General features: G+C 71.5%; 2 protein-coding genes across 2 annotated transcripts in view; both read left to right on the forward strand.

Moving 5' to 3' along the window:
• Nucleotides 1-148, forward strand: part of MIP (major intrinsic protein of lens fiber) — a 2,473-nt gene extending 2,325 nt beyond the window's left edge. The window contains exon 2 of the mRNA XM_026083162.1: nt 2-148. Coding sequence (XP_025938947.1) covers nt 2-148 — 147 coding nt within the window. The remainder of the gene's footprint in view (nt 1) is intronic.
• A 993-nt stretch (nt 149-1,141) lies between these two features.
• On the forward strand, nt 1,142-9,003 carry TIMELESS (timeless circadian regulator). The gene is made up of 29 exons (XM_026083125.1): nt 1,142-1,196; nt 1,883-2,032; nt 2,122-2,275; nt 2,425-2,539; nt 2,629-2,691; nt 2,806-2,907; nt 3,101-3,256; nt 3,361-3,494; nt 3,574-3,661; nt 3,743-3,919; nt 4,041-4,258; nt 4,382-4,485; nt 4,562-4,731; nt 4,894-5,019; nt 5,132-5,283; nt 5,381-5,478; nt 5,568-5,682; nt 5,766-5,967; nt 6,072-6,223; nt 6,321-6,406; nt 6,547-6,670; nt 6,796-6,878; nt 6,979-7,121; nt 7,200-7,371; nt 7,458-7,526; nt 7,598-7,716; nt 7,794-8,080; nt 8,257-8,342; nt 8,596-9,003. The coding sequence occupies exons 2-29, from the start codon at nt 1,936-1,938 to the stop codon at nt 8,700-8,702; spliced, it is 3,699 nt and encodes a 1,232-aa protein (XP_025938910.1). The 5' UTR covers nt 1,142-1,196; nt 1,883-1,935; the 3' UTR covers nt 8,703-9,003.
• Nucleotides 9,004-11,033: the final 2,030 nt, after the last annotated feature.

Here is an 11,033-nt window from a genome sequence, read left to right on the forward strand (position 1 = left end):
GCTGGCCGCGCTGCTCTACGACTTCGTGCTGGCGCCGCGGCCCCGCAGCCTGGCCGAGCGGCTGGCCATCCTCAAGGGCGAACCGGCGGCCGAGGCGCCGCGCGAGGCGCCGCCGGAGCCGCTCGAGCTGAAGACGCAGTGCTTGTAGGAGCGGGGGGCGCCCGGGCCCCGGGGGCGGCCTGCGCGCCGGCGCCGCGGCGGCGGCTTTTGGTTCTCCCTCTCTGCTCGCTCCGGGGACTTTCCTTTCCTTTGCAGTGATGGGGCCGCCCGGGGGCTCCGCTTGGCTTTACCGTGGGCGAGGGCGGGAAGGGCCCCGACCTCCCCCCCCGTCCCCGCCGCCGCCGACCTCCGCCCGCGCGGCTCCCCCGCGGCCCCCCGCGCCCTGCGTGTGCGTGCGTGTGTGTGCGGTGCCGACACCGGCAGGGCCCTGCCGGGAGGATCCGGTGCTGGGGGGGGGGGCCGCGGTGCCCGGAGGCGGCGCGGCCTGGCGGTTCTCGCGGGGGAACGGGCCGGGCGGGGGGGTGTCACCGCGGGCTGGGCCCCGCTCGCGGGGGGCCGGGCGCCCGTCGCGGGAGGCCGCACGCGCAACCGGGGCCGGTGCCGCCCGGCGCTCCTGTGTTCAGTGAATTAAACCTGCTCTTTTATTTTGGTAACCGCTCTCCACCGTGGCCCGCGCCGTCCGCACCGGGGACCGGCCCCGGCCCGCGTCGCCCCGGCAACCGCGCGGGGGGTGACGGGAGTCCCCGCGGGGGGTGGGGGCGGGCCGGGCCAGTCGCGCGCCGCCGGGGGGAAGCCCCGCCCCGCCGTGGGGGGTGGAGCCGCCGCCGGAGGCCTTGCCTCTGTTAAAAGGGCAATGCCGCGCTGGCGCTCCTTTCCCCAGAGCGGCCCCGGGAAGGGGCGGCCGCACCGCCCTGTTCGGGGGCAGTCGGGCCGCTCGGGTACAGCTCCCAGTAGCAGACTGGCTGTAGGGAGCTGGGCCGCCTCGGTCCCGCCGCACCGGGCAGCGAGGTAGGCAAGGCGAGCGCTGGGCCCATCACAGACAGCTCTGGGAGGCGTTTCCCCTTTAAGCCCGCGGGCGGGCTCGGGCGCCATTGGGGCGGCGGGACCGGGAGAACCGGGCGCGGAGCGTGCGGCGCGCGGCCGGTGCGGGGGCGGGGCAGGACGCCTGGGTCCCTCCCGCCGCGGCCCCGGGGAAAGTAGGTTGCGGGAAGTGGGGCGGTTGCATAACGGCCGCCCGCTGCCCCGCGGCCTTTTTAGGGCGGGCGGCGGCGCGGGCGGCGGAGACGGGTGCGGGCGGTAGTGGCGGCGGCGGCGGTGAGTGCGGCGGGGCCGGCGGGTGCCTCGGTCCCGGGGCTGGGGGGTAGCGGGGCGGGCTGATGCCCCGGGGTAGGAGAGGCCCTGCGGTGCCCCGGAGCTGGGGGGGCCTCGCTGTGCCCCGGTCCCGGTGTTACGGGAGACACCGGGACCGGTTGAGCCTCGGTACCGGGGCCGGGAGAGACCTGGTGGTGCCCAAGACCTGGGGGTGAGAGGACCGGGACCGGCTGGTGCCCTGAGAACCGGAGAAACAGCGCGGGGGGGAACCGGCTGATGCCCCGGTACCGGGGGCTGGAGAGACCCGGSGCTGCCCCGGCCGGTACCGGGGGCAGAGGGGACCCAGCGGCACCCCAGTACCGGGGGCAGGGGGTCCAGGACCAGGCGGTGCCYGGGGGCAGGGGGGGACCCAGTGGTGTCCCGGTACCGGGAGCAGGGGGGACTGAGAGGGGACTGGGGGTCTAGGACCGGCCGGTGCCCCGGTACCGGGCGGGGCAGGAAGGTGCCCCGGGTTCCTGCCCCCCGCGAGCCGCCTGCCCCCGCGGGGCTGAYGCCCGTGTCGGCCCCAAAGGCGCTGCGGCCCCCGCGCGGCCCCCGGTCCCCTCCGCTGGCCTGCCCGGATTTATGGACTTGTACATGATGAACTGCGAGCTGCTGGCCACCTGCAGTGCCCTGGGCTACCTCGAAGGGGACGTCTACCACAAGGAGCCCGACTGCCTGGGTACGGGGCCGGGGCGAGCGGGGGGCCCGGCGGGGCGGCAGCAGCGGCGGTGGGGGGGTCTCACGGCCCCCGCGCCGCCCCTCCCGCAGAGAGCGTGAAGGACCTGATCCGGTACCTGCGCCATGAGGACGAGACCCGGGACATCCGGCAGCAGCTGGGGGCGGCCCAGATCCTGCAGAACGACCTGCTGCCCATCGTGGTGCAGCACCCGCAGGACAAGGTGCTCTTCGACGCCGTGGTCAGGTACCGCCCGGGGGGGGGGGGGGGGGGGGGGGGGGGGGGGGGGGGCGCAGGGGCGGGGGGTGCCCGGCGCTGCTCCCCTGTTTCGGCAGCCTGGCGGCAGGGGCTCCCCGAGGATCAGGGCTCTCGCCGCATCCCCGCTCCCCTCCTAGGCTGATGGTGAACCTGACGCAGCCGGCTCTGCTCTGCTTCGGTAAAGTGCCCCAGGACGCCGCCTCCCGGCACCACTTCCTCCAGGTCGTGTCCTACCTGCAGGCCTACAAAGAGGTGAGCCCCCGCCGCGGGGAGTGGGCTCTAGCGCAGCTCTGCAGGGTGGGGGGTCGCTGCCCCAGGCCCTAACGCTGGGTTTGCTCTAGGCTTTTGCTAGCGAGAAAGTTTTCGGGGTGCTCAGTGAGAAGCTCTACGACCTGCTGCAACTGGTGAGTCCCGTTTCCCCTAGCAGCTCCCCGAGTTTGGGCATCTCATCCCTCCGGGTACCCTCCTCTGGGTACCGGGGAGGAGCCGGGAGCCCCTCACGGCCCTGCCGCCCCCAGGACTGGGAGCAGCGGCAGGAGGAAGACACGCTGCTGATCGAGAGGATCCTGCTGCTGGTGCGCAATGTGCTGCACGTGCCCCCGGATCCCGTGGAGGAGCAGGTACCGGGACGGAGGCCTTTCCCTGTGTGCCTGGCCCCCGCTGCAGCCTGGAGAAGGGGTCTGGGCGCAGCCCCCAGCCCCCTGCGGGGCTGCTGCCCTGTCCCCTCCCAGCCCGGGGCTGTGATGGCCCCGTGGCTGGCCTGGGGACCCCGGCGTCCTGCGTGCTGACCCCCGCATCCTCCCCCCCCGCCAGGGCGTGGACGGCGACGCCAGCACCCACGACCGGGTGCTGTGGGCCCTGCACATCAGCGGCATGGACGACCTGCTCAAGTTCCTGGCCAGCTCCCAGACCGAGCAGCAATGGGCCCTCCACGTCCTCGAGATCATCTCACTCATGTTCCGCGACCAGGTGAGCCCGAGTGGGGAGGTGACAGGACATGGSGGGGACCCGCCGCCTCCCTGCTCCCTCCGGAGCCCGTGGCGCGGCACAGCTGACGGCTCGGCTCCCCCCAGAACCCCGAGCAGCTGGCGGCGGTGGGGCAGGGCCGCTCGGCCGCCGAGCGCGGGGAGGACACGCGGGAGCTGGAGACCCTGCGGCAGCGGGAGCTGGCGGAGAGGAAGAGCCGAGCGCTGCAGCGCCCGTCCAGGTGAGCGGGGGCTGGCAGGGGCGCGGGGCCCCACCGCCGCAGGGCTGTGGCTCCGCTCACCCCGCGCCCCCCGTCCCAGGCACTCCCGCTTCGGCGGCTCCTACGTCATCCAGGGYCTGAAGGCAATCGGGGACCGGGACGTCGTCTTCCACAAGGGCCTGCACAACGTGAGTGACGGGGCTGGGATGGAGGTGGGGGGGCTGGGGCACCGGGACGTGAGTCAGCACCGGTGTTTGTCCCCCCTGCAGCTGAAGAGCTACAGCCACGACCTGGGCAAGGAGCCCAGGAGGGTGCCCAAGCGCCGGCTGGCGGCCCGCGAGGCCGAGCCGCCGCGGCGCTCTGCCCGCAACGTCCAGCTCTTCCTGCGYGAGTTCTGCCAGGACTTCCTGGAGGGCTGCTACAACCACCTCATGTACCTGGTCAAGGTGAGGGGACCGGGGCTCCGGGAGGGACACACRGCCCTGGGGTGCCGGACGGGGGTGCACAGGGTAACGGCCTGAGGCAGCGCGGTGTTCCCGGCGCTGACCCCTTCTCTGCCTCCCTCAGGACCARCTGATTCGGGAGAAGGCTCAGCAGCATGATGAGACCTATTACCTGTGGGCCACGGCCTTCTTCATGGCCTTCAACCGGAGCCTGCGGTTCCGGCCAGAGCTGGTGTCAGAGACGGTGGGGGTCCGCGCCTTTCACTTCATCGAGCAGAACCTCACCTCCTACTACGAGATGGCGCTGATGGACAAGAAGGAGGCTGCGACCTGGGCCCGCAGGTGAGTGCGTGCCGCTTGGATGCCTGGATCCTGTCCCGGCCATGGAGCTGCCRGACAGGGGGGGCAGTGGGTGCGAGGCTGGGGGACGGTGTTGTGCCCTGGCCTGATGCTGTGCACCCCCAGGATGCACCTGGCCCTGAAGGCCTACCAGGAGCTGCTGCGGACGGTGCAGGAGATGGACCGTTCGCCTGAGCAGGCTGTGCGGGACAGCAGCCAAATCATCAAGAGTGAGTCTACACCCCCCCCACCATACACTCCATCTGTCCCATCTTCCTACTTCTTGGCTGATCCCTTCTTCTCCAGATAACATCTTYTACCTGATGGAGTACCGGGAGCTCTTCCTTGCCCTCTTCCGCAAGTTTGACGAGACGAAGCAGCCGCGCAGCTTCTTGCGGGACCTGGTGGAGACGGCCCATCTCTTCCTCCGTATGCTGGAGCGCTTCTGCCGGGGGCGTGCGGGCCTCGTCGTGCAGGTGGGCTGCGGGTCCGGGGACCAGCCTTCCCGGCACGGCGCAGGGCAGTGCCTGGTGCAACCCCCTCCCCCAGGCACCGGAGGATGGAGGACCCCCGCGGTGGGGGGTGGATGCCCCCAGGATGGGGCACAGCTCTGCCCTGACTGCCTGCTCACCCCGCAGAGCAAGCGTGTGCGGAGGAAGAAGAAGCCACGAGCCCCCGCAGCCCTGACGGCGCAGCCTCCCACCCCCCAGGAGCTGGAGGAGCTCTGGGCCAGCCTGACCCCGCAGCTCCAGGCCTGCATGCAGGTAGGAGAGGAAGGATCCGGCCTTGAGCCCGCGTGCCTGGGGGGGTACCRGTGTCTCTTGGGAGGTACCAGGTCCCCGAGGCGGAAGGTCATTGGGTGTCTGTGCCCCCCAGGGTGAGGTGCCTCTCCCYGAGGACGTGGTGCCCTTCGACGCTGCATCGGAGACGCCGGTGGARGAGCAGCGCGCGGAGGCCCTGCTGCGGATCCAGGACTGCCTGCTGGGCAGCCGGGCCCCCGAGGCGCTGAGGCTGCTCCGCTCTGCCAGGTACCAGGCATGGCACCTCACAGCCCAGCGCTCCTGCTGCCCCGTGCCTGGGCAGGGACGCAGGGACGCGGTGCCAGCCTGTCCGCCTCCCCTGCAGGGAAGTGTGGCCCGAAGGAGACGTGTTCGGCCCCGCTGGCGTGGAGCCGTCGGAAGAGACCGAGCTCCTGCGTGAGGTCCTCTTTGCTCCCCTGCCCCGTGAGTACCCCGGCTGGCAAGGGGACCCACTGCAGCGCTGGGGCTTGATGCCATAGCAATTAAGGTGACTAACCCTGTCCCCAACGCAGGGCATGCACCCCCTGAGGCTGAGGAGCCTGAGGAGCTCGAGGAAGAGGAGGAGGAGGAGGAAGAGACCGTGCGGGTCTCAGAGAAGGAGTTCAATTTCCTAGACTACCTCAAGCAGTGAGTGCGACCAGGTGCCGCTGGGACGGCAGGACTCCTGGGTCCCTGCCGTGGCTCACCCGTGGCGTCCGGGGTGGGGGCAGGTTCGCCAGCGCCCCCGTGATCCGGGCCTACGTGGTGCTGCTGCGCGGCTACGCCCAGAACAGCGCCCACACCAACCACTGCGTCGCCCGCATGCTGCACCGCCTGGCCTGCGACCTGCACATGGAGGCCCTGCTCTTCCAGCTCTCCCTCTTCTCCCTCTTCAACCGCCTGCTCAGCGACCCCTGCGCTGGCGCCTACCAGGTCGGATGGGGCCCTGGCCTCCCCCTGCCTCCCGGAGCCCCCCCCTGCTGCCGGGGAGGGGGCCAGGCCCGGTGTCCCCCCCAGCCCGTCCCTTCTCCCCTCAGGAGCTGGTGACTCTGGCCAAGTTCATCCTGGGCAAGTTCTTTGCGCTGGCAGCCACCAACAAGAAGGCCTACGTGGAGCTGCTCTTCTGGAAGAGCCCAGCCATCGCCCGCGAGATGGCCGAGGGCTACGGCTCGYTGCGGGAGGGCGAGGGGTGAGTAGGGGCCTGGCATGTCCCCTGCCGCTGGGGCCGGGGAGGGGATCGCCACTGCCCTTCCCTGTCCCCTCACGCTCCCTCCGCCTCTGCCTAGGGCCAGCTCACGGAGGGCCCCAGTCTGGACCCCCCAGGAGGAACGAGAGCTGCGGGAGCTTTACTGGAAGTACAAGGAGGTGGAAGGTAATGGCCCTGGACATGGGGCTCCCAAGGAGAGCAGTACGAGTTTGGGGGAAGAACCGGACTCCTGGGTCCTCTGCGGGAGGAGTGGGGCGGTCGGGGGTTTCTTCCTGCCCCTCCACGACAGCCTCCCGCTCTCATAGGCGAGGACGTCATTGCAAACATCCTGGCCCACCTGCAGGCGCCCGGGCGCACGCGGAGACAAGTTGTGAACCAGCTGGTGCGGCTGGGGCTGGCCAGCAGCGTCAAGGACTTCCCGCGGGAGAGGTGGGTCCAGGCACCGCTGGGGCAGGGCAGGATGCTCTCGTTCGATGCCCGCGGGGCCAGGGGTCCCGGATGCCTGGGTTCTTCTCCAGCTCCGAGGCAGGGCTGAGCAGCTGCGATCCCCCTAGGAAGGGCACCCACATCGTGCTGTGGACACAGGAGCAGGAGCAAGAGCTGGAGCGGCTCTTCGAGGAGTTCCAGGGCACGGACGGTGAGTGGGGCCAGGCAGGGGTGGGCGCCCAGTGAGATGGCCCCGGGTTGGGGCTCTGGCCAGGCTCTGCGCCCCACGCCAACCCCTCGCCTCCCCGCAGACGTCCTGGGCAACATCATGAAGAACCTGACGGCTAGGCGGTCCCGGGCCCGTGTGGTCGAGAAGCTGCTGGGGCTGGGGCTGGTGTCGGAGCGCAAGGAGCTGTACAAGAAACGCAGGAGGAAGGGCCATGCCCCCGTGTCGGTACGAGGGGGGCGCGGGAAGGGTGAGAGGGAGTCTTGCCCTGGGAGGGTGCTYAAAGGCGAAGCTGGTCCTTGGTAGGATGAGATGGAGCCCCTGGGGGCACCCGCCCGGGACAGCTCAGCGGAGGAGGGGGATAGTGACGAAGAGGAGGATGAGGAAGAGGACAATGCTGAGGAAGGCCCCATGGAGGAGCACTGGGCACCTGAGGACGGCGCTGGGCAGGGACTGGTGCAGCATCTGCGGCAGGAAGGTGAGCGGGGGCTGAGAGTGTCTGGGGCTCCGGTTTGCATTTGGCTCCGGAGGACGGATCCTGTCTCACCTCTTCCGTGTCCGCAGGCCTGGCTGGGCCCCTGCAGTGGCTGGAGAACTACCTGAAGCGGACGGCTGGGGACCGCGAGGAGGACGGTGAGTGGGAGCTYGGGCTGGGGTCTGGGGGCCAGGGCCGGGGCCGGGCTCACGGCGCTCTCTGTGCCCAGGCGTGTCCCACCCGGTGCCCTTGGTGCCGCTCTCGGAGGACAACGAGGATGCCATGGAGCACAGGCGCTTCCAGGCCCTGCTGCGGAAGCTGGGGCTCCGGCCCCCCGCCAGCGAGCAGGTGAGACCCCCCCGCCCCGTCTCCCCCTGCCCCAAGGCACGGCACAGCCCGGCCCTGCAGCGTTTCCCTTCTCCCAGGAGTCCTTCTGGCGCATCCCGGCCGCCCTCACGCCCCAGCAGCTCCGCCGCGCCGCCGCCTCCCTCGCCCGCCAAGGACCYGAGCCCGAGGGATCCCCGCGGAGCCCCCCGGGGCAGCTCCCAGCACCGCCGCACCCCCAGGGCCCCCCTCCAGGCGAGGGGCYGGGACGGGGCGGGGGGAGCCGGGCTCAGGGCTCTCCCAGCGACAGGACCAGCCCTGATCCGCTCTCTCCCTTGCCCCTCTCAGCGGAGCAGCCACCGGCATCGCCGGGATCAGACTTGGAGAGGTGAGAACGGGGGCTCTCGCTGTGCCCCCACCCTGGACACCTGGGTGCCCTCCCAGCTTGGGAAGGGCAGCAGGGAGCTCGGACTCCTGGCTCCCCCCTGCACGATGGGGGGCAGAGCTGTGCCCCGGGGGCTGGGCAGCCTCGGGCTCCTCTAACCCGTGTCCCCATCATTGCAGGGACGAGCCTGGCCCCGTCCCGGCGCAGGCAGGCACCAAGCGGAGGCGGCAGCTGGACAGCGAGGACGAGGACTCTGCAAGTCCGGGTGAGCTGGGCCTCCGCTTCCTCCACGTAGCACAGCACCTCCTCGGGGGGCTCGCGGCCCCCCACCAGGGCCCTGGGGGTCTCTCCCAGGGGCTGCTGCTGCTGTGTGACGCTCACCCTGGCCCCTCTGGCACGGCCCTGCCCCATGGACTATGGGGCTGGGAGGAAAGCGGGGGGCAGGCCTGTGCCCCCACCCCATGCAGAGTGTGGTGCTGGGGGTCCCGGCTCCCCCCTGACCCCCTCTGCCCCCACAGGTGCCAGGCTGGCCCCCCCTGTGCCCCGCGTGGAGGAGGATGAGGAGCCGCCACCTCCCGGCCGGCGGAAGCGTGTTCGCCGCGTGGAGGAGGAAGAGGAGGACTGAGAGGCTCTTTGTGCCYTGCCCGGACCCTCGGGCTGTCCCAGCCCTGCAGGGGAGCAGGGGGCTGCAGGCCCTGCTCCCTCTGGGCTTCCTTGTGTTTAGTTTTCTGCTTTTTCTGCAGGTTTTTAAGCTGTTTTTTAAGGGTGGGGTGAAAGCAGGCTGCAGCTATCCCCCTCTTCTTTTTTCCTGTCCATCTTGGTGTTTCCATTTCAAAGGTCACTGTTTACCTAGGCTGTTTGTTTTTTTTAATGATACCTTTTAAATCTGGAGAGAGACCAAATAAAAAAAAAAAGTGCAGATCTCACCCTGGCTTGGCCACCTTCCTTCCCTCGGCATTTGCGCTGCCCTGTCCTGCCAGCTTGGGAAGTGACCTCTGGCCCCAGCCCTGGGGGAAGGTGCYGGGATGCTGGCGGGATCAGGCCAGGCCCCTGGCATGTCGCAACCGGCTCTCGATAAGGGCCTGGGCAGGCGGCTATAAAGGGGCCGGGAGGGGGTCGGCTGCAGACATGTGGCGGCTGCCTCGCGGGCTGGGGGACTCCGGCGTCGGCGGAGGGTGAGTTGGGGCGCTGGCGGGGCCGGGGCAGTGGGGGAGCTGCGGCCACCGGGCGCTCACGGGTCTCTGCCCCCTTCTCCTCCCTCGACAGGCCCTGCTGGGAGCGACCTGCCATGCGCTGGGCTCTGCTCTGCCTCCTCCTCCTCTGCCTCCGCGCCGTGGCCGGCTCCACCGTACCCCCCGGGCCGGATGCCACGGCTGCGGCTCGGGCGCTGCTGGCACGGCTCTCGGCGTCGGTCCCACCACGGGCCCTGCCCAGGGCCGCCGGCGTCTCCTGCCGGGACCTGCAGCCGGACGCCCTGCCCGGCTTCTCCCAGCTCCCGGCGCTGCCCCGTGTGCTGGCCCAGGCCGCCCTGGCGCTGGCGCTCAGCGGGGCGGCCTGCGGCCCCCAGGCCGAGGCGCTGGTGCTGGAGCTGTACCGGGAGCTCGATGGCCCCACRGCTGAGGCCCTGCTGCAGGGGCTCACGCGGCTCCAGGGCGCCCCAGGCAGCGGCCATCTACCCCTGCTCTTGACCCTGGCCCAGCTCGGCGCCTACGTCCCCGTCCGGCCCTGCTCTGGCCTGACACCGCTCTCCGACACCCAGCTCCAGGGCCCCGTGGCCAGCACCCACGCCAGCCTCGCCAGGGCGGCGGAGGCCTGCCAGCGCCTGCAGGCTGCCTGTGCCGGTGTGGCGGCCGCAGGGCCCTCATCCTTCCACACCGTGGGGCGTCGGGGCGCCCTGGTGCTGCCGGCGCCGGGGGCCCGCTCCTGGCTCCAGCGCTGCAGCCGGGCGCCCCGGGGCCGGAGCCGGCGGTCCAGTGAGGACAGCTGCAGCTCCATGGGGGAGTGGGAGGTGCACAGCATCCTGGAGTGGGTGCCCGGCGTCAGCACCTTGTACAACCTGGGCACCAGCATCTACTACGCCTACCACGGCTGCGAGGAGATRGCATCGGAGCGGGCCTGGGAGGCAGCCATCGACCTGGGCTAYGACAGCCTCGCGGCGCTCAGCGCCGGCGCGGGCGGCCCCGTGGCCTATGGCGTCCACCTGGGGCTGCAGCCGGGGCTCAAGGCCAGCGTGAGGGCCCTCATCAGCTACTTCACCGCGGACGAGGCCCCCCCGCCGGCCCCCACAGCCCACGACGGCCCCGTCCGCCTGGTCTGAGCCRCCAATAAACGCCCGGTGCCTGGCTGCGTGTGTGCGTGCGTGCGTGCGTGGGGCCGGTGGGGCAGCCGCGATCGATGGTGGGGTCGCCCTGCCCCGGGGCACGGGGACCTTGGCCCGGCCCCRCGGTGACGGCAGGGCCTGTCCCCTGCCAGCGCTGCCAGCCGGGCCCAGCAGCGCCGCCGCGCTGGGGTGACTGGGGCAGCTGGGCTGGCCCCGGGGCCTGTCCCTGCAGCGCGGCCCCGGCCCCAGGGCTCTGTCCCTACGGCCTGGCCCTGTCCYGGTCCCCAAAGACCTGTCCTCATCCCTGTGGCCCCAAGCTCGGATCAAGGCCCTGGCCCCACGGCCCTGGCCCCTAGACCCTCGCCCAGGGGCCTGCCCCAGCTGGGCGCCGCCATCTCCCCCTTCCCTCACCCTTTAGCCCCGCCCCCTCATGGTCCCGCCCACCCTCTTTACGTCATTTCTCGGAAGCCGGCGACTCGGCAGGAACACGGCTCAGCCGGCCATGGGGGCGTGGCCACGGCGCCGCTCTCCGCCAATGGCCGCTCAGAGCGGCGAGGGGGCGTGGCCTGCGCTCCCTTTCCTTCCCATCCCGGCAGTCCGGAGAGGCGCGGAGGGAGCCGAGGTGGGAGCGCAGCG

The sequence above is a fragment of the Apteryx rowi genome, unplaced genomic scaffold, assembly GCF_003343035.1.
Source record: "Apteryx rowi isolate R43461 unplaced genomic scaffold, aptRow1 scaffold_1177, whole genome shotgun sequence".
Classification (NCBI taxonomy): Eukaryota; Metazoa; Chordata; class Aves; order Apterygiformes; family Apterygidae; genus Apteryx; species Apteryx rowi.